Source organism: Bufo bufo, chromosome 1 (assembly GCF_905171765.1).
Source record: "Bufo bufo chromosome 1, aBufBuf1.1, whole genome shotgun sequence".
Lineage (NCBI taxonomy): Eukaryota > Metazoa > Chordata > Amphibia > Anura > Bufonidae > Bufo > Bufo bufo.
The window spans coordinates 64,380,777-64,404,117 of record NC_053389.1 but is presented as its reverse complement, the minus strand read 5'-3'; the positions used below and the strand labels follow the sequence as shown (position 1 = coordinate 64,404,117).

The window sequence follows — 23,341 nt, the reverse complement described above, 5'->3', positions numbered from 1 at the left end:
AGCTCAGGAGAAAGTGTTAATGAGGACAAAGCAGCTGATTGAATTAGAAGAGCACACTGGTTGCTTTTAAAATGTAGAGTGGTTCTTGAAATCGTTGTCTTCTCCTCTTAACCATGGTTACCTCCAAGGAAAAGCATGCAGTCATGGTTGCTTTGCTTCAAAAAGGCTGCACATTCAAGGACATTGCTGCTTGTATGACTGCACATAACTTAAATCAACCATTTATCGGATCACTAAGAATTTCAAGGCGGGAGGTTCAATTGCTGTTAAGATGTTTGCAGGGTGCCTGAAAAAGTCCAGCAAGTGTGAGGACCATCTCATAAATAGTATTCATGGGGCCACCACCAGTGCAGAGACAAAGGTCAAAAAAAAAACAACATCTGAGAAGGAAGCCTTAGGGGGTCATTTATTAAGACCGGTGTTTTAGATGCCGGTCTTAATAGCCCTTATATCTGGAGGTAAATACGCCAAAGTTATGAAGAGGAGGCGGTCTCTACATAACTAAAGCACATCCAGCGCCAGTCTAAATGTAAGCCAGCTTCCTGCCGGCCCGTCCCCGCCCACGACACGCCCACTATTTTAGACCTGGCGTGAGAGGGGAAAAGTAATCGTTGCGCCACAATCTGCGCCTGAAATGCGCCTAATATAGGCGTATTTCAGGATAAGAAAATTACCTCCTTAGTTTTTCTTCACACATACTTTTGTTCAAAAAATGCAAAAAAGCCCTAAATTATTATTATTATTATTATTATTATTATTATTATTATTAATAAAACATCATTCATTCCATGGCGCTGTGCATTTGAAAAGGGGTGCACATACATAATACTAAACAGATACAATAATAATGAACAAGACAAGCTACAAACTGGTACAGAAATAGACAGGACCCTGCCCGCGAGGGCTTACAAAGTTACAATCTACTGGAAAAAGTCAGATTTTTTTGTTGAATTTTTTAAGGTGTTTTGAAGTATTTTTGCACATAATTAGGGTCAATTACTATGACCCCCTAATCCAGAAACTGGTGTAAAAAAAGTCACAAACTGCGAGTTTGAGACTTTTTAAATGTCACTGCGCCTACATTTAGGTGCAAATGATGTTTCTACACAACCCTTACCATTTTCCAAAAATGGGGCATAGTGGGAGCATGGTGTGAGCAGAGCTATCACCTCCGACTCATTTATCGTTTATGTCTGTTTTCCTAGGTATAAAAAGGGAAAAACTAGGTCATCGGTAGGGGTCGGAGTGACTGCTCCCCGGCTGACCAGCTATTTGAAGTGAATGCAGTGCTCGTACAAGCGTTACAACATTATCTTCAGTGTTTACCTGTTTGACATCGACATTGCAGTGGCGAGCAGGTGTAATTACAGCTCCGCTGTCCTATTCACTTCACTGGGACAGCTTCTTCCCATTCAAGTGAATGGGATGGAGCAGCTGTAATTACACTGCCCATCATTGCAATGTCAATGACGAGCAGGTAAACACTGAAGAGAATGTGGCACCGCTCGTACGAGCACTGCATTCTCTTCAAACAACTGCGGTGGTGCCGGCAGTTGGGCCCCTGACTATCTGATATTGATCACCTATCCTTGGGGTTGGTGATCAATATAGCAAAAGTAGAGAACCCCTTTAAGCAATACTTTTAGGTGAGCATACAATATCTCTGTACTACAACATCCAATGGGGCATGCCTTCCTTTTTCTGTTGGGTTCCATATAAATCATTCTGAACAGTGTCAGACTGGGGTTCCTTGGGCCCACTAGTGGAAATTATTCTTGAGGCCCAACTACTACATCATTAATAAAGTCTAGTAGATTTTGAATAAAAGACATAGACCCTAGTGGCAAGTGATTGGCTCCAAAGGAAGCCAAATAGTTTGTTTGTTTTTTCTCCTGGACCTCTGGGGCCCACTATGGTATTAGAGTCTGGATCCTTTGGGTCTCTGGAGGGTCAGTCTAACCCTAATACTGAAAAAAAATTAAATCAGAGACATTTGGAGGTACAATATGATCCCACGGACTACTATGGGGGATGTATTAAAGGAACCAGTCACACTAAACATGCTGTCCGATCTGTAGATATCACCTTATAAAACAGGAGGAGCTGAGCAGATTGATTTACAAATTTGTAGGAAAATATTCTGTAACATTTGTATTTCATTGATCTAAACTTCTGCTCTTTCTATGCTTAGGAGTCCAGAGGGCCCTCCTATTATTGATTGACAGCCTTCCTTGTATAACTGTGTGTACGGAGAACCCTGTCAATCACTAGATAAGACGGCCCACAGGACTCATATAACCAGAATGAGCAGGAATTAAAATAAAACATCATTCAGTCTCTATATAAATCTGCTCTATAACATGACACCTCCAGACCTGACTACATTTCAACGTGACGAGTTCCCATTAAACTCAAAGCTCGGAGAGAGCCATAATATTTCTAGGTATATAAGCCCTAATTGTGGAAAATAACATACTATATGCAACGATGAAGACATTAATGTGCCAAATATAATACATGTCATCATTCCAGAGAAAACAATAAAAAAGTTCCAGGCTCTACTGAACAGCTCTTCGAGTGGAGATGTTGATCGGAATCAGATTATTCAGTTTCTAAACACATCATTTACTAATCCTGGAGCAGAATTTAAAGAGTGGAACCCACTGGACTGGAATAAAAGGTACAGACTGAAAGCCAATTTGTGTAATTACTTTTAGCCTAACCTAAAGCTAACCTGTCACATTGACCATGACCATCTGCCAACATGAGTGTCATAGAGCAGGAGGAGCTGAGCAGATTGTTTTGTGCTAAAACGAAGAATGAGCCGATAGTTGTTATACTGAATCTTTGTCCACAAAATGATATATCAATCTGCTCAGCTCTCCCTGCTCTATAACATGATGCCTGCAGACTGCAAGGTGACAGGTTCCCTTAAAGGATTTGAAACTAATTCTAAATATTTTTATTTTATAATTTTATTTTTTTATTTTTTTGCCAACAGTCCTAAATTCTTGTCTCAAATTGCTGATTCGAAGCTGCGCGCATGGGCTGCAGACCTTAATAATCTCTGGAAGTCTTTGGGGAGGAAGGTAACCAAAGAAAATCAGAATTGCAATGTTCTAGAAAACACCCAATGACATGGCTTTAAATGTATATCATATGAAAGTGTCTTCCACATATATCTTCCAGATAAGTCAAGATGTAAAGGATCATCCAGAACTTCACTCACAAATCTACGTTCCAAACCCCATTATAGTACCAGGAGGCCGATTCAGAGAATTTTACTACTGGTGGGTAGAAGATCTGCTCTAAGGTCTGAATGATAGTTAGAGTCCAGTTTCACACAAGTGTATTCAATCCAGGAAACAAGATCTTTGTGGGAGTAGAATTTCCAATTGCTCCTCTGAAGTTGAACTCACAGCATCATAATGATTTTAAGGTGCTGTGAATTCCCATCTCACTGTGAGCCTACTGAACTGTATTCACTTAATGCTCAGCAGACCGATGGTTGAGAAGTAACACCCAACATCATAAATCATTATGATGCTGTGAGTTCTCTTCAGAGGAGCAGTGTGAGGAAATATACCTGTCACATAAAGTATGTTTACCAGCCTAAATATGCTAATGTGAAACTGGCCTAAAAGGGGTTTCTGCTTTGGAGAAGCCTTATTTAAATTAAATGCCCCCATGAGTAATTTTTTTTCTGCTGGTAGCCCCCAAAATGTATTATTATTAGTTGGGGAACCAGAGAGCAACCCATAGATTTCTTTGACTATATAATGGGTATAGGTGTCTCCTGACAGCAGATATCATGGGAGTGAAGGATCGGTAACGCAGAATTTCATCATTCCCTCAAGAAATAAGCAGCTACCAGGGCAATTTGGCCGCGACTTATTCCGCTCTTCCCGTTTAAAAAATAATGGTGGAGTTTGAAAAAACTGCTTTAGATGAACAGGCATTCAGCAACAGCTATCTAAAGAAAAACAAAAAAAACACTAGAAAAGAAAGGGTATACATTGATTGCTGTGTATGCCAGAGATCCTCCAAAGAATAGAGCATGAAACAACTCTATGTTCTAGCTAAAGCAGGTTCTGAATGGAAGCAAATAGCAAAAAAGGTTTGCAAAGTGTACCGTTTCCAATGTAGGGCTGAATGACATGGTTTGATTTTTGAACAACTGCAATCTTAGGCTACCTTCTAGTCGTTTTGTCATAGCAGGAAGCTGAACATTTATTTTTCAGTGTCCTGTTTCCTCCCTGCATTCATTATAGAAATGGATGCAGGGCGGGCATAGAGAGAACTGTGCAGTTGTAATTGAACAGCCGCACAGTTTTCTCTATGATCAGGCAGAAAGCTTCCTCTACATTTTGTCCAATTATTTAAGAGAAGAGCTCAGGAAAAGACATTCCCTGAGCATAGGAAACTTATAAATTTTATATAGTTACTTAAAGTGTAACTGTAATTTTTTTTGTTTTTTAATGTGTAGGGGCAGTAATAGTGACCATTTTTGTAATATACTTTAATTACTGAAATCAGACATTTCTGTTCGACAAATAGCTCTAAAGCAATGCTTCCTGCTCAACACTGACTGTATTAAGTAAACAGAAGACATGGAGCGCTGCTAAGGCTCAAAATGAGCCACTTTAGAGACATTTTTCTAATATAAATGTACGATTTCAGTAATTAAAGTATATTATAAAAATGGTTAGTATCACTATCCCTACACATTACAAAAAAAAGTGTTACAATTTAACTTTTTAATTAACCATTAAAATACTATAATTATTATTACTATGACTATTTATTATTAAATGTCCTTAGGGATTCATACTGGGTGATCAATGGACTCCTATTGTCAGAGATGTACGACACAGCCAGAGGCATGATAGAAAACTTCCTGTACATCGTGGACAGGTGACGGACGGAGAAAAAAAATGCATCCAAATAAGCAGAATAAGGGACTCATTTTTATATTGAAAGAATCCACTGTTTTGTGTTAGGCAATATTTGAATATCTTGATAGGGGTTGTAACTTAGTTTTTCTGGTGCAGAGCTCCGAAAACCCTGCCTACATACATACCAGGTTAAATAATGATTTGGGGGGTACTATCTCTCCTTGGGGAGAGAGCGCCTTAATCGGCGTGAGGAGACTTATAGGCCATACATGCTCCTGTGGAATTCTGGAAGAAAGAGACTTAGGCCTCTCATGCAGTGGTTTGTGTCCAGCCAGTTCTCCGCTTGTCTGCCGGAATGTGTACGGATCTCCTCCAGAGCCCAATATACTTAATGGGGCCAGCAGACATTCCATCTGCATCTGGCAGCTCTGGATCCCGAGAATTCCATCAGGCTTTTCTCTGCCAGAAAAACCTGCTGGAATTCGAACCGGAGATGTAAAAGTAGCCTTAGTCATTCCCATATACTTGCATTGAATCTCTATACAAGTCTATTGTAACAATGTTTCTGTTTAGGCTGTGCTTCTCCATTTCACCCCCCTCCCCCTACTAGAAGGTTTTAGTTCAGCTAGAAATTGTATATAAGGAGAGCATTCAGAGCCCTTGGTTGTCTGCAGATAGAGACCAGTTCTTTGTAAGCCAGACTCCGCCAGACTCGAGTGACCAGAAGAAGACACTGAGATGGGGATGTTGAGCCACAGACCCTAGGTTACCAGCCTGTTGACCAAGGAGCCAACTGGACAACTGAGCCACAGAGCCTGAGCCACTAGCATTTGGCCAGGGAGACAGCCTTCTGAGACAGAGGGACAACGAGCTTGGGCTTTTCCTCGGCATGAACCCTTCTTCTGCACTGTAGGGAAATGGAGAAGCCAGCCAAGTACCTTTCCTGTATTGTTTTGCACTTGAGTTCCTCCAATGAAGCACACTGGTTTACTGCAGACCCTGACTCTCTGGACTTATTTCCCATTGGGGTACACCACATCCAAACCCAGCCACTGCACTATTGAGTCCAAAGTATAAACAGTATAAAATAAGCTCCTTAGCCCCCTCTAGTGGTGGTTGTAAGAAGCCTTAATTTTATCACTTAACTCCCTGCAGGGGATTTGGGGCTTTGTATCAGAAAATGAAATTTTGTTATAAAGATATATTTTAAGAAATGGTCAAAAATAAAATTAAAAAACCACAGCCCAACCTGTGGATGATTTAACTACAACATAATACACACAAGTCTACACATTAAAATAAAAAGACAAATTTTATTTTATGACTATTCCACTAGTAGTTTTCAATGAAGAAATATTTTTCTTACTCACTGTCCACACAGATACGGATTTATCCCCAATGGAGGCAGGGTGTATTATCTGAATAGGAGTCAACCACCATTCCTAACCTTGATGATGGAGAGCTATATGAACAGTCAGAATAACATGACTTTTCTCAGGTACTCACATATCAATTGGCTAGTAGGCAACAGACTTCAAGCAGTAATAACATAAAGTTTCTCCTCCCTAAGGGAAAAAATCAACCTTCTGAAGAAAGAATATGACTTTTGGATGACTAAACGGAATATTTCAGTGGAACAAAATGGCAAGAAGTATACACTAAATCGATATTATGTACCAGCAGGGGGACCAAGGTAGGATGAGTTATGGCTGTGCTTCTCTACATATTGGGGGCGTTTATTACCTAGAAATACGCCTATATTAGGCGTATTTATGGTGCAGATTGTGGCGCAAAGGTTATTTGCACTGCGATCTGCGACTTTTCCCCGCCAAGTCTAAAAAAGTGGGCGCGATGTGGGCGGGGAAGGGCCGGCAGGGCGGTCTCATTTAACATTTTCTACGCTTGTTTTAGGCGTAGAAAATGGTCAAAATGTAAGACAGCAAGGAAACAGTCTTACATTTAGACTGGCGCTGGATGCACCGAAGTTATGTAAGAGGCCGGCACCTCTTCAGAACTTTGGCGGATCCACCAACAGATATAGGGGTTATGAAGACCGGCATCTAAAACGCCGGTCTTAATAAATGACCCTCTTGATTTAAACAATAGCTCATTTTCTGATGACACACTCACTTTAAGAGTTTAATTGATATTATTTATGAAACGCTTTGCTGGGGTACTTGGGCACATTATACTGCACTATAGGGTGAGATGGAACATGTTATTGACTATTATGTCTATTTTTATTAATCCGATAAAGACATTTAAAATGTAAATACAGACATAAGGATTTTCTTGACCCATCAAATCTAAGCATTTGTCCCGGCTAAGAGGAAATGATGGTTACTTAGTTCTAAATATTCTATTTTTTAGGCCAGAGTCATATTCTAAGGATTATGAGCTGGCTGTGAACCTCACAGCAGGTATGACCTTATTCACATTTTCTTCTATGTTGACGTTATATTATTCTTTAGGGCTGTCACTAAGTCTTTTCTATTTCTTTAGGTGCAGATCAGTCTTTATATTCAGAGCTGAAAGCAGCTGCGGAGTCTGGTTGGGATTTCTCGTCACGCTGGTTCTTTGGTTCTACGAACACTTTGAGGGACACGAAAACAAGCTTAATGATTCCTGTGGAACTCAACGCCATCTTATGTCGGGTTGAGAGATTAATGGCTAAATTTTACACCGATTTAAGTAAGACACCTCTTAACCTAATAAATTGTTTCCTGAACTAAGGAGATGTGTAAAGCGACAAGGGTCAGAGGAAGAAGGGTGTTTTAGCAACATTCTGTCTTCTAAATGGAGACTTTTGCCTCCAAAATCAGTATACCGCCATGAAGGGTAGGTGCTCCAAAGCATAATCTTGGGAAAATCTGAACCTCTGATCCTAAGAAATGCTTAAGGTTTGTGCTGTACCATGGGTAGGCCGCTCCATTTGGTGAACCTGGCTTCCTACGTGTCATTGCTAATGGCACTAGAATCTCAGGGTCTGTCAATTAAACAAGCGGGGAGGTGCTGGTTGGCATTATGATGGAGCGATGGTACGAATACAGTGAGGAACAGAAGTATTTGAACACCCTGCGACTTTGCAAGTTCTCCCACTTAGAAATCATGGAAGGGTCTGAAATTCACATTGTAGGTACATTCCCACTCTGAGAGACAGAATAAAATAAAGGAAATCACATTGTATGATTTTTTTTATAATTTATTTGTCTTGCACTGCTGATCATAAGTATTTGAACACCTAAGAAACAGCAAGAATTCTGGCTCTCAAAGACCTGTTACTTGCCCTTTAAAAAGTCCACCTCTACTCCACTCATTAATCTAACTTGGTAGCACCTGTCTGAGCTCTTTAAAGACACCTGTCCACCCCACAGTCAGTCAGACGCCAACTACTACCATGGGCAAGACCAAAAAGCTGTCAAAAGACACAAGAGACAAAATTGTGGACCTCCACAAGGCTGGAAAGGGCTTCGATTTTGCAGGTGACAGACTTTCATTAACAGGTTTTTCAAAGGCAGAGCTTCCGTTCCGATCTGACACGGGCCATGCAGAGGTTCAACTGCTGCGGCAACTGTCCGATGTCCAGCGAGTATCATGCACAGGACTTATTCTAATAAATAGGATACTTGATGGGCATGATGCCTGCTTAGGCAACTTGATTATTCTATTTATAGTTGTGTCTCCTAAAATGTTTTCTCATTTCAGCCATTTACTCATCCTATGTGGCGGCCAGAGGTGGCCAGGGTATGGAAATGGCAGAGCAGCCTGTCCTACTTTGCTTCCATAACCCCAGCTACTTCTGAGTATTCAAAATGCAGTCATGAATGGAGAATGGGAATATCCCTTTAAGGGATTAAAAAGGATATACACTTATCGATAAAAAATAAATAAATACCACACCCAGATAGAAATGTCGGATTGCTGCAAGACTCGACATGCAGTTATGGCTCAGACAGGCATGTAAAATATTACAGTTGTGGTCTGATTAGACATTGGGTCTTGGCACAAGAAAGCATAAAAAGGGTTCCCCCATTAACCTATAAAAAGGCTCCCAGATGCTACTTTTGGGTAGTGTACCTCTTAGTGAGAGATCGTTGACTGCTAGACATGCCTGTACAACGCACTCAAAGACGTTTTTCCCGGTTGACAGACTTTGAGAAGGGGCACATCATTGCACTGAGAGAAGCAGGATGGTCATTATGATGAACTGCCCACCATCTAGGTTGTTCTGACATGTCTTTTAGGAAGTGTTAGGATCAGCGAATACTTGAGGGCACGCACACAAAGCGAACAGGCTGCAGATTACCCAGACAGCCCACTAGTAGAGAGGATAGTTTCATATGTTAACAAGCACAAGTAGCTCACACATTTTTGATGTCCATCATCCAGACACAGGTGGCACCTTTATTCACACTCCCTTCTCTGCCTGAGGAGGTAGTGATGGTGAACTCACTAAAAGAGGGGCTTGGGTGTATTTCTGGAGTGTAATAATATTACAGGTTATAGTTATTAGATTTGTGGAGAGGTTGTTGATCCAGGGAGTTATTCTGATTGGAGTCAGGAAGGAATTTTTGTTCCCTAAAATTTGAAAAATTGTCTTCTTTATGTTTTCTTTTTGCCTTCCTCTGTATCAACTTTGCAGGATAACAGGCTGAACTGGGCGGATAAACGTATTTTTTCAGCCTTACAAACTATGTTACTATATTACCCCTAGTAGTGAAATGAGGGACACTAACAGCTCAGTGATATGTACAGGACATCTTGTGGCCACATGCATTGTCTTCATGGCAGGGCTTCCAACTAGCAGTTTTCAGCAGGTTAATGCTCAACCACACACAGCAAGGGATTCCCAGAAATGTCTCCACCAGATTACAACACTTCTTGGCTGCCCGGTCACCAGATTTATCACCAGTCAAGCATTTATGGGATCAGCTATGACACCAGATTCAGCAACCTACGAGTGTGTAGGATCTACAGGCCCAGCTGTAACATCGGTGGGCAAATGTGCTGCGGGATACCATACAGAACCTGTATGTCTCCAAGGCCAACCGTATCTCGTCTTGTATCCAGGCTAGAGGCCATATCTCATCTTGTATCCAGGATAGAGGGCATATCTCATCTTGTATCCAGGCTAGAGGCTATATCTCATCCTGTATCCAAGCTAGAGGCTGTATCTCATCTTGTATCCATGCTAGAGGCTGTATCTCATCTTTTATCCAGGCTAGAGGCTGTATCTCATCTTGTAGCCAGGCTAGAGGCCGTATCTCATCTTATATCCAGGCTAAAACCGTATCTCATCTTGTATCCAGGCTAGAGGTCGCATCTCCTCTTGTATCCAGGCTAGAGGCCATATCTCGTCTTGTATCCAGGCTAGAGGCCATATCTCATCTTGTATCCAGGATAGAGGTCGTATCTCATCTTGTATCCAGGCTAGAGGCCATATCTCATCTTGTATCCAGGCTAGAGGCCATATCTCATCTTGTATCCAGGCTAGAGGCCATATCTCATCTTGTATCCAGGCTAGAGGCCATATCTCATCTTGTATCCAGGCTAGAGGCCATATCTCATCTTGTATCCAGGCTAGCTGTATGTCATCTTGTATCCAGATTAGGGGTGCCCAACAGGGTCCTAGAGACTCCTTTCAATTGTACAGTTTTTATCAATAAACATCTCCTTTTGCTCTAATATTGTAATCACTTCCATATATCATCATTGCATTCACACAGAGATAGTTTTATTCCAACAACTCCTTCTTGGTACTTTTTTTTTGTCAATGAGTATAGCATTCATGAACTTACATTTGTCAGTGCATTGACAAATCTCCTAATGGAAGGTTCTTTCCACGGTACTTGTACACTGCAGTTCTGTGAAATCTTACTTGCACTTCTTTTTACATTGTATAATCACTTGCTTTATTGTCTGTTTCTTACTATAGATATGCCTGATGAGGCATCTAAATTTTCAACTGCCCTGAACCAGCGAGTTGAAGCTGTACAGGCTGTACTCTGGGATGAGAGTCTAGGGATCTGGCTGGACTATAATACAAATAATACTAGTAGAAATAAAAACTTCTACCCTACCAACCTGTCTCCACTTTGGGCTTCATGTTACACAGACACAGCGGTTGTAGAGAAAGCTGTCTCCTATCTGGAGGTTTGTTCATTTTCTTCTATTAATACTGATGCATCTGACTATTGATGAATGAACTTCCTGAAATTCGATTCAGCCGTTTTAGTCGACCGATAATTTTGACCCAAATCTAAAGTGCTCCAATTGCCCTGACAAGTTGTGGATGACGCGTTTGGGTTTCCTAGGACTGTATCCAACCCCCTTTAAGCTCTTCAATGCCAAGACAGCATTAGTAAACGAATGGCAACCGGTGGTAACAAGTAGCCTGTTTAACCCCCTTAGTGACCACCCATACGTGTTTTTACGGCGGTCACTAAGGGGCCTTGGGCTGGAGCGCCACCTTTTTACGGCGGTACTTCAGCCCAAGATAGCGATAAAATCAATCGCTGTAGCTCCGTGCCCACAGCTACCGGAGGTAGCTAAGGGCTCGGGGCAGTGATCAGAGACCGTGACAAGCGGTCTCTGATCACGTGATCGCCGTGATACACTTTATCACGGCGATCACAGAAAATGCCGGCAGCGGAGCTTTCTCCCTAAACTTTCTCCCTCCTCTCATGTAAGTGCAGCCAAAATAAAGTAAAGATGTGGAAATATATTTCTGATAAAAATATTGAATAGTATTTATGTACCGTATGTGAAATATTGCAGTTGAAAATAGGAAAATGTGCCAATTTTTATAAATTTTCATAAATTTTCACTTTTTTAATAAAGATACGCATATTTTATCGGTAGAATTTTACCACCTAAGTAAAGTACAATATGTGACGAGAAAACAATGTCAGAATTACTTTGATGTGCAAAACCGTTACAAAGTTATTCTAAGCTAAAAAATGACACATGTCAGATTTCCAAAATTTGGCTTGGTCATTAAGGCCCAAACAGGCTTGGTCACTAAGGGGTTAATAACTTAGATTTAGTCCTTTTTTTAATATAATCCAAAAATGTTCGCTATTAAACAGCAAATGCCTGCCAGTATGTATACACAGACACCTCCCGGGGATATGTTATCCTCCTTCTTCACCTTTCCTGTCTTCTGGTCTGTAAAATAGCTGACCTCATTTTTAGAAATTTAGCCCAACTATATTGCCAAAAATTTGGATTCGGTTTCAAACCGTATTTTTGGAAAAATTTGGCTCAAATTAGATGTGCTCCTCTCTACTTCCTAAAGAATATAAAAGAATATGTGACCCTATGTGTGTCTGTGATTATCTTTCTCTAGAACAAAGGAGAGAAAAGAAAAAAGAATGCGGCACTCACCAAAAAATACTCTTTGCAGCTTTAGGCCTCATGCACACGACCGTTGTGTGTTTTGCGGTCCGCAGATCCGCAAAAAAACTGAAGCCCTCCGTGTGCCTTCCGCAATTTTGCGGAACGGAACGGGCGGCCCATTGTAGACATGCCTATTGTCCGCATCACGGACAAGAATAGGACATGCTATATTTTTTTTGCGGGGCCACGGAACGGAGCAAAGGATGCGGACAGCACACGGAGTGCTGTCCGCATCTTTTGCAGCCCCATTGAAGTGAATGGGTCCGCATCCGAGCCGCAAAAACTGCGGCTCGGATGCGGACCACAACTACGGTCGTGTGCATGAGGCCTTATTCACATAAAAAGGTCAACGTCATGCGGGCAAAACACAGCTAGAAGGCAACAGCCGTTTTGCGCTTGTTGCGGGTTTTGAAAAACGTCTGTTGCCTTCTAGCTGTGTTTTGCCCGCATGACGCTGACCTTTTTATGTGAATAAAGCTGCAAAGAGTATTTTTTGGTGAGTGCCGCATTCTTTTTTCTTTTCTCTCCTTTTTTGCAAATACTACTTCTTTTTTATGCTGAGCACCACCACTACTCACATTCGATCAGTGCAGCCCCAAATTAAATCCCACACCTACAGCAGGGCCAACCGTATCCTCTACATATTACTTTCTTTATAATTTGCAGACAAGTGGAGCACTATCATATCAGAATGGACTTCCAACGTCTCTTAAAGAAAGTGGTGAGCAGTGGGATTTTCCAAATGCCTGGCCGCCTTTACAGCACATAGTGATTGAAGGTGAGAAGCACGTAACGCTTCATGTGTCATATTTGTGGTGATATTTCTCAGTTAAGATGTCATGGTATAGTCGGGTACATTTACTGTTCAGTCAGCGTCCTGGTAATTGGAAGGTCCACTTGAGTCATGTCCTATTAGAAACAACCCTGTGAAGACCATAGTCTTAGACGACTCATATTTGTGACCAAATTATGGAGAAGTACCAGTCAGAAGATTGATTCAGTAAACATCCCTTGAGCACAGACAAGTCCATTTACAGTACAAAAATGGTCAATTTGCCTACAGCAATACTGGCCATGTTGGCTGAACATTCAGCTACGGAAGGTGTTTGGCCACCTTTAGCCATGATTAGCATGGATGGCACCAATGAGAGAAGATACTGAGAGAGCAAAGACAAGTTGGAAGGAGTTACAAGCTTCCATAGATGAGATGGTAAAGGCCATGGGGGAAATTTATCAACCCCCGTGGGCCAGAAAGGGGCTGTCAAGAAGGCACAGTGGATCTGCTGCATCATTTGCTGCAGTCTCACACCCAATACTTCTCAAAGTTGAGTGTTTACATCAGTTAAGTTCAGACTAATCAATTAGTGGAGCATCAAAAGCCACATCACTCTTGAGCTGCCAGTTGAGGAATAATAATGTAAAGTATGGTTGCTAGTGGGGGGCTATATTCCCCTCTGGACATTTATGGCATATCTGATGTCTAAAAGGTGCAAGTCCAACAGGTAAGACCGGCAGCTATCTTGATAACAGGGCCCCATCTCATGGCTGCCTCATGGGACCCACACCTATCAGACTCCTATGGCATGTCCTGTGGATGCCACATGAAGGGTTTGTCTAGGACTCAAAAAAAACTGGCTGCTTTCTTCCAAAACAATGCTACCCTTGTCCCCATGGTGTACGTGGTACTGCAGCTCACCTCTTTTCACTTTAATAGAGCTGAGCAGCAGTACCAGACATAACCCATGGACAACGGGTGGCACTGCTTCTTACAGAAAGCAGCCATGTTTTTCTAATTCAGTACAACTCCTCCTGACTCGTAACATGAAGTGCAAGGCTAGTTTCACACCTGTGCTAAAGCTATCTAGCAGGAGTTGAAAGGTTTTTCCAGGATTTTATAACTGATGACCTATCCTCTGGATAGGTCATCAGTATCTGATGGGTAGGGTCCAACACCCGGGACCCCGGCCGATCAGCTGTTTGAGAAGGCACTGGTGCTCCTGTGAGACCCGCGGTCTTCTGGCAGCTTACCAAGCACAGCGCCGTACATTGTATAGTGGCTGCGCTTAGTATTGCGCTCAGCCCCATTCACTTCTGTGGGGCTGAGCTGCTCCTAAGCCATGTGACTGATGAACTTGTCGTCAATGGCTATGAAAAGCTGTGAGGAAGCCGCAGCGCTCACAGGAGCTCCGGTGCCATCTCAAACATCTGAGAGCTCATACTGGAAACTGGCCAAATCCCCTCCAGATCCCATTATAGTCAATGCGCAGGCTGTTTCTCTGCCGGGACAGACTGCCAGATAACTTTAGCACATGTGAAAGTAAATGTGTTCCAGAAATTTAAGTGGGGTTTATTACCATATCCTTCAAGTGTGACATGTACGCCAACTCATTGTCTCATCTCTGACAGGTTTGGAGAAGACCCAATCTAAAAAAGCAAAGGACATTGCATTTAGTTTAGCTCAAAAGTGGGTGACAGTCAACTATAAGGCTTATGATGTATACAAAGCTATGTTTGAAAAGGTAAGTTGTCAGTTTAAAGGGAATGTAATCTTCCGGTAGCATGTTATAGAGCAGGAGGAGCTGAGCAGATTGTTGTATAGTCCTGTAGGAAAAGATTCAGTATAACTTCTGTTTCATTTATTTCAATTCCTTCACGTTCTGGGCTTTGTAGTCCAGGAGGCGGTCCTATCAGTGATTGACAGCCTGCCCTCTATGACTGTGTATACACAGATAGCTGTCAATCACTGATAGCTCCACCTCCTGGACTTCAAGGCCCACAATGAGCAGGAATTGAAATAAATGAAACACACGTTTTAGGGTACTTTCACACTTGCGTTGTGAGGATCCGGCAGGCAGTTCCCTTACTGAATCTTTTCCCATAAAACTATATATCAATCTGCTCAGCTCCTCCTGCCTGATAACATGCTACCTGCAACTGCAGTGCCCCAGAGAAGCACTGCGAAAGGTTAATTTTGTGCTACTAAGTTACATGTTAAATCACTTATTTCTTTGTGCACTATGTATACCTAATGGCAATGTATGGGCAATATGTAGTTAACACTGGTAGAGTTGGTTAGGTTACCAGGGTGATGGACTTCATCCACTCCCTGACTAGAGAGTCCTAGCTGAGAGATGCTAAAGCCAAGACCTACATGTGTACATGTGTGAGCTCCTGCAAACTAGGCCCAGAGAGAAGCCTAATCCAGAAGATACCACTCTGAGACTGAAAAGCTATTTAACTGAGAGACTATCCCTTAGGGCAAGGATGCTCAACCTGCCGCCCTCCAGCTGTTGTAAAAATACAACTCCCATCATGCCCTTCTGTAAGCTGATAGCGCTGTTCGGGCATGCTGGGAGTTGTAGTTTTGCAACAGCTGGAGGGCCGCAGGTTGGGCATCCCTGCCTTAGGGAAAGAGAACAGACAACCATAGAAGGTCTAGAACCACCAAGGCCATGCAGTAGATTCAGACAGTAAGGTACCGCTTGTTTATGGCATGAAAGACTTTACTTCTGTGGAGGTAGTTAATTGCCTCAGGTGCCTGCCACACTATGAAATGGACTGGCTATCTAAGATCAGTCCAAGGAGGCCCTGCAGCTCTGTAATATAAAGCCATTGATACATGAAGGTACAATGTGAGCACATGTATGTCAATGGGTGCTGTTTTACAGGTGTCTACTTCATGAATCTGTAATATGGCTGCTCATAAAGCAAGTAGGTATAGTACAGGGTGGGCCATTTATATGGATACACCTTAATAAGATGGGAATGGTTGGTGATATTAACTTCCTGTTTGTGGCACATTAGTATATGTGAGGGGGGAAACTTTTCAAGATGGGTGGTGACCATGGCGGCCATTTTGAAGTCGGCCATTTTGAATCCAACTTTTGTTTTTTCAATAGGAAGAGGGTAATGTGACACATCAAACTTATTGGGAATTTCACAAGAAAAACAATGGTGTGCTTGGTTTTAACGTAACTTTATTCTTTCATGAGTTATTTACAAGTTTCTGACCACTTACAAAATATGTTCAATGTGCTGCCCATTGTGTTGGATTGTCAATGCAACCCTCTTCTCCCACTCTTCACACACTGATAGCAACACCGCAGGAGAAATTCTAGCACAGGCTTCCAGTATCCGTAGTTTCAGGTACTGCACATCTCGTATCTTCACAGCATAGATGATTGCCTTCAGATGATACGAGATGTGCAGCACCTGAAACTACGGATACTGGAAGCCTGTGCTAGCATTTCTCCTGCGGTGTTGCTATCAGTGTGTGAAGAGTGGGAGAAGAGGGTTGCATTGACAATCCAACACAATGGGCAGCACATTGAACACATTTTGTAAGTGGTCAGAAACTTGTAAATAACTCATGAAAGAATAAAGTTACGTTAAAACCAAGCACACCATTGTTTTTCTTGTGAAATTCCCAATAAGTTTGATGTGTCACATTACCCTCTTCCTATTGAGAAAACAAAAGTTGGATTCAAAATGGCCGACTTCAAAATGGCCGCCATGGTCACCACCCATCTTGAAAAGTTTCCCGCCTCACATATACTAATGTGCCACAAACAGGAAGTTAATATTGGATCAAAACATCTGGCGATGTGAGGAGCAGCCAACAGCAAGCAGCGATAGGGATGCGCCCCCTTGAGGCTGGTCACCATCGTGGCCTGCTATTGGCTGCTCCCCCCGTCGCCGGTTGTTTTGATCCGAGCGATGGGGAGATGCAGTGGTGGCCGTGCTGGCATCCGGAGTGACGCAGGTGCTGGGGAGCAGGTAAGTATAATCCATACAAGGGGCCCGGGCATTGGGGGGGGGGGGATATTTTACATATCGGATAACCCCTTTAACCTTTTGCCGCCCACGTACATGAGGATCCAAGCAATGGAACTGAGCAACTGCTCATGTGTGACCACCAGCACTGAACACAACAGGTGGACGTTCTGAGTGGTTATCAAAACAAAACTAGGTGGCGCCAAACAAAATGTAATGTTTCATTGTGGAAAAAACCCTTTAAAATCCCAATTTTACCTGGCATCATTTACCGAAAGGAAGCCAATACCTTCTAATCCCCTGCCCCTCCAGAGCTGTCAGATACCGTTCTCATGTTCCCTCGGGTCACATAGTCTGGAGCTTTTTGATGTTCTGTACCAGTATTTGACCATCCGGCCAATCACCGGCCACAGCATTCACGTGCTTAATGAGATCCACGCCATGTGGTTTGGTGGTTCCTCTTCCGTGTTAGTGTCTATTCAGGCACTTTGGTGACATTGAGGCTGCAGTTACCATGAAATCGGGGCAAACACTCAATCTCTATGAAGGAAAATGAAAGGGCTTATTGGACAACACAGTTCTGGTCCCGGTGTCTTCACATGTAAAGTTACCTCTCTACAGCAGGGATGGTCAACCTGAAGCTCTCCAGCTGTTGCAAAACTACAACTCCCAGCATGCCCGTACTGCCTAAAGCTAACAGCCTACAGCAGGGCATGGTGGGAGTTGTAGTTTTACAACAGCTGGAGAGCCGCAGGTTGGCCATCCCTGCTGTAGAGAGTTTTCTATCTTCTGGTGGACAGCTAATCTGCTTACCTTTCCCAGGATTGACTGAAAGACATCATGGATCTCCGTGAGAAAAAGAAAAACACCACAGAGATCTAAGACCCCAATATAAACTGCAGTACATGGTCATGAGTCCACTGGAAAATGGTACTGATGCGAAGCTTTGCTTTCCTTGTCTCTCTGCAGTATAATGTTGAAGGTGATGGCAAACCAGGTGGAGGAGGGGAATATGACGTACAGGTAAGTGACCAGCAAGGAATCTCGCTAAACGGCCATTAAAGGGGTTCTCCGGACTTTTCATATTGATGACCTAGCCTCAGGATAGGTAGTCCATGTCAGATTGGCAGGGGTCCGACACCTGGCACCCCCGCCGGTCAGCTGTATGAAGAGAAGGCATGCGGCGTGCCTTCTCCTGTCTCTCTTCCTGCTCGCCATAGACATAGCAGCAGCCGACAGGAAGAGAGAAGGGAGACGACACATGCACACTGCGCACGCCTTCCCTTCATACAGCTGATCGGTGGGGGTGCCGGACCCCTGCCGATCTGATAATGATGACCTATCCTGAGGATAGGTCATCAATATAAAAAGCCCCGAAGAACCCCTTTAAGCAAGTACCTGCAGCCTGCCTGCTGAAACAGAAAATTCCTACTTACCTGGTCCGCAAAATGCTATCCACGGAAAAGTTAAAATCAATTGGTTGCCAAAAAAATGTGGATGGCACACCGACGATATCCGTATTTTGTGGATCTGCAGTTTGTGGACCGTAATATACATATGGTTGTGTGCATGGGGCCTTACAAAGCTAGAACCAGCCCTGTACCTCACATGGATCCAGAGATCTCCCCATTCATTGCTCCAATTCTTCTGCTAGATTATCCTCAGGCCTGCATTTCCATCTTGCTGCAGCTCTCTTCCTATCATAGCTCAAGGAGTGTGTCCTTTCTGCAGCAGCTCTCTCCCTATCACAGCTCTGGGGTGTGTCCTTTCATCTGCAGCTCTCTCCCTATCACAGCTCAGGGGTGTGTCCTTTCATCTGCAGCTCTCTCCCTATCACAGCTCAGGGGTGTGTCCTTTCATCTGCAGCTCTCTCCCTATCACAGCTCAGGGGTGTGTCCTTTCATCTGCAGCTCTCTCCCTATCACAGCTCTGGGGTGCGTCTTTTCATCTGCAGCTCTCTCCCTATCACAGCTCTGGGGTGTGTCTTTTCATCTGCAGCTCTCTCCCTATCACAGCTCAGGGGTGTGTCCTTTCATCTGCAGCTCTCTCCCTATCACAGCTCAGGGCGCTTGTCCTTTCAGCTGCAGCTCTCTCCATATCACAGCTCTGGGGAGTGTCCTTTCATCTGCAGCTCTCTCCCTATGACAGCTCTGGGGAGTGTCCTTTCATCTGCAGCTCTCTCCCTATCACAGCTCAGGGGTGTGTCCTTTCAGCTGCAGCTCTCTCCTGATTACAGTTCAGGGTGTGTATCCTTTCTCAAGGGGTGTGTCCCTTCTGTGGTAGTTCTGTCACAGCTTCTAACATAAAAACATGGCTGGTGGCAGTGGGAGGATGGAAGTGAACATTTGCAACCAGTGAGGTGGACATAGAAGTAAGCAAAAGAACAAACAGCAGGTGGCGCTATACAGATACATTTTATTGAATAACTCCATGGCCAGACTAAATTTTTAATAACATACAATTACAAAGGTATTTGGATTCAGGTGCTGGTTTGTAAAATGTAGAATATTATTTGTGGGATAACCCCTTTAACCGCCTCCGGACCGCCTAACGCAGGATCGCGTTCCGGAGGCAGCAGCTCCAGGCAGAGTCACGCATCTATGCGTCATCTCGCGAGACGCGAGATTTCCTGTGAACAGGAGCGCGCGTTCACAGGATCGGAAGGTAAGCGAGTGGATCTCCAGCCTGCCAGCGGCGATCGTTCGCTGGCAGGCTGGAGATGCGATTTTTTTAACCCCTAACAGGTATATTAGACGCTGTTTTGATAACAGCGTCTAATATACCTGCTACCTGGTCCTCTTGTGGTCCCTTTTGCTTGGATCGACCACCAGAGGACACAGGCAGCACAGTAATAAGTAGCACCAAACACTACACTACACCCCCCCGTCACTTATTAACCCCTTATTAACCCCTGATCACCCCATATAGACTCCCTGATCACCCCCCTGTCATTGATCACCCCCTGTCATTGATCACCCCCTTGTAAGGCTCCATTCAGACGTCCGTATGTTTTTTACGGATCCACGGATACATGGATCGGATCCGCAAAACACATACGGACGTCTGAATGGAGCCTTATAGGGGGTGATCAATGACAGGGGGGTGATCACCCCATATAGACTCCCTGATCACCCCCCCTGTCATTGATCACCCTCCTGTCATTGATCACCCCCCTGTAAGGCTCCATTCAGACGTCCGTATGTTTTTTACGGATCCACGGATACATGGATCGGATCCGCAAAACACATACAGACGTCTGAATGGAGCCTTACAGGGGGGTGATCACCCCATATAGACTCCCTGATCACCCCCCTGTAAGGCTCCATTCAGACGTCCGTATGTTTTTTACGGATCCACGGATACATGGATCGGATCCGCAAAACACATACGGACATCTGAATGGAGCCTTACAGGGGGGTGATCAATGACAGGGGGTGATCACCCCATATAGACTCCCTGATCACCCCCCTGTCATTGATCACCCCCCTGTCATTGATCACCCCCTGTAAGGCTCCATTCAGACGTCCGTATGTTTTTTACGGATCCACGGATACATGGATCGGATCCGCAAAACACATACGGACATCTAAATGGAGCCTTACAGGGGGGTGATCAATGACAGGGGGGTGATCACCCCATATAGACTCTCTGATCACCCCCCTGTCATTGATCACCCCCCTGTAAGGCTCCATTCAGACGTCTGTATGTTTTTTACAGATCCACGGATACATGGATCGGATCCGCAAAACACATACGGACGTCTGAATGGAGCCTTACAGGGGGGTGATCAATGACAGAGGGGTGATCACCCCATATAGACTCCCTGATCACCCCCTTGTCATTGATCACCCCCCAGTAAGGCTCCATTCAGACGTCCGTATGTTTTTTACAGATCCACGGATACATGGATCGGATCCACAAAACACATACGGAGTTCTGAATGGAGCCTTACAGGGGGGTGATCAATTAAAGGGGGGTGATCACCCCATATAGACTCCCTGATCACCCCCCTGTCATTGATCACCCCCCTGTCATTGATCACCCCCCTGTAAGGCTCCATTCAGACGTCCGTATGTTTTTTACGGATCCACGGATACATGGATCGGATCCGCAAAACACATACGGACGTCTGAATGGAGCCTTACAGGGGGGTGATCAATGACAGGGGGGTGATCACCCCATATAGACTCCCTGATCACCCCCCTGTCATTGATCACCCCCTGTCATTGATCACCCCCCTGTAAGGCTCCATTCAGACATCCGTATGTGTTTGCGGATCCGTGGATCCGCAAAACACGGACACCGCGGATCCGCAAAACACATACGGACGTCTGAATGGAGCCTTACAGGGGGGTGATCAATGACAGGGGGGGTGATAACCCCATATGCACTCCCTGATCACCCCCCTGTCATTGATCACCCCCTGTAAGGCTCCATTCAGACATTTTTTTGGCCCAAGTTAGCGGAATTATTTTTATTTTTTTTCTTACAAAGTCTCATATTCCACTAACTTGTGTCAAAAAATAAAATCTCACATGAACTCACGATACCCCTCACAGAATCCAAATGCGTAAAATTTTTTAGACATTTATATTCCAGACTTCTTCTCACGCTTTAGGGACCCTAAAATGCCAGGGCAGTATAAATACCCCACATGTGACCCCATTTCGGAAAGAAGACACCCCAAGGTATTCCGTGAGGGGCATATTGAGTCCATGAAAGATTGAATTTTTGTCCCAAGTTAGCGGAAAGGGAGACTTTGTGAGAAAAAACAAAAAAAATCAATTTCCGCTAACTTGTGCCAAAAAATAAAAATTTCTATGAACTCGCCATGCCCCTCATTGAATACCTTGGGGTGTCTTCTTTCCAAAATGGCGTCACATGTGGGGTATTTATACTGCCCTGGCATTTTAGGGGCCCTAAAGCGTGAGAAGAAGTCTGGGATCCAAATGTCTAAAAATGCCCTCATAAAAGGAATTTGGGCCCCTTTGCGCATCTAGTCTGCAAAAAAGTGTCACACATGTGGTATCGCCGTACTCAGGAGAAGTTGGGCAATGTGTTTTGGGGTGTCATTTTACATATACCCATGCTGGGTGAGATAAATATCTTGGTCAAATGCCAACTTTGTATAAAAAAATGGGAAAAGTTGTCTTTTGCCAAGACAACTTTTCCCATTTTTTTATACAAAGTTGGCATTTGACCGAGATATTTCTCTCACCCAGCATGGGTATATGTAAAATGACACCCCAAAACACATTGCCCAACTTCTCCTGAGTATGGCGATACCAGATGTGTGACACTTTTTTGCAGCCTAGGTGGGCAAAGGGGCCCACATTCCAAAGAGCACCTTTAGGATTTCACAGGTCATTTTTTACACATTTTGATTTCAAAATACTTCCCACACATTAGGGCCCCTAAATTGCCAGGGCAGTATAACTACCCCACAAGTGACCCCATTTTGTAAAGAAGACACCCCAAGGTATTCCGTGAGGGGCATGGCGAGTTCCTAGAATTTTTTATTTTTTGTCACAAGTTAGCGGAAAATTATGATTTATTTATTTTTTCTTACAAAGTCTCGTATTCCACTAACTTGTGACAAAAAATAAAAACTTTCATGAACTCACTATGCCCATCACGAAATACCTTGGGGTGTCTTCTTTCCAAAATGGGGTCACTTGTGGGGTAGTTATACTGCCCTGGCATTCTAGGGGCCCTAATGTGTGGTAAGTAGTTTGAAATCAAAATGTGTAAAAAATGACCTGTGAAATCCTAAAGGTGCTCTTTGGAATGTGGGCCCCTTTGCCCACCTAGGCTGCAAAAAAGTGTCACACATCTGGTATCGCTGTACTCAGGAGAAGTTGGGCAATGTATTTTAGGGTGTAATTTTACATATACCCATGCTGGGTGAGATAAATATCTCGGCAAAAGACAACTTTTCCCATATTTTTATACAAAGTTGCCATTTTACCGAGATATTTCTCTCACCCAGCATGGGTATATGTAAAATGACACCTCGAAACACATTGCCCAACTTCTCCTGAGTACGGCGATACCAGATGTGTGACACTTTTTTGCAGCCTAGGTGGGCAAAGGGGCCCACATTCCAAAGAGCACCTTTAGGATTTCACAGGTAATTTTTTACACATTTTGATTTTAAACTACTTACCACACATTAGGGCCCCTAGAATGCCAGGGCAGTATAACTACCCCACAAGTGACCCCATTTTGTAAAGAAGACACCCCAAGGTATTCCGTGAGGGGCATGGCGAGTTCCT

General features: G+C 43.6%; 1 protein-coding gene across 1 annotated transcript in view; it reads left to right on the top strand.

Moving 5' to 3' along the window:
- Nucleotides 1–23,341, top strand: part of TREH (trehalase) — a 50,311-nt gene that overhangs the window by 25,105 nt on the left and 1,865 nt on the right. Inside the window, exons 3-14 of the mRNA XM_040425271.1 lie at nucleotides 2,533–2,680; nucleotides 3,002–3,089; nucleotides 3,190–3,290; nucleotides 4,822–4,914; nucleotides 6,277–6,393; nucleotides 6,466–6,588; nucleotides 7,266–7,315; nucleotides 7,398–7,586; nucleotides 10,831–11,048; nucleotides 12,960–13,071; nucleotides 14,700–14,812; nucleotides 18,036–18,089. Of these exons, the coding sequence (XP_040281205.1) occupies nucleotides 2,533–2,680; nucleotides 3,002–3,089; nucleotides 3,190–3,290; nucleotides 4,822–4,914; nucleotides 6,277–6,393; nucleotides 6,466–6,588; nucleotides 7,266–7,315; nucleotides 7,398–7,586; nucleotides 10,831–11,048; nucleotides 12,960–13,071; nucleotides 14,700–14,812; nucleotides 18,036–18,089 (1,406 nt within the window). The remainder of the gene's footprint in view (nucleotides 1–2,532; nucleotides 2,681–3,001; nucleotides 3,090–3,189; nucleotides 3,291–4,821; nucleotides 4,915–6,276; nucleotides 6,394–6,465; nucleotides 6,589–7,265; nucleotides 7,316–7,397; nucleotides 7,587–10,830; nucleotides 11,049–12,959; nucleotides 13,072–14,699; nucleotides 14,813–18,035; nucleotides 18,090–23,341) is intronic.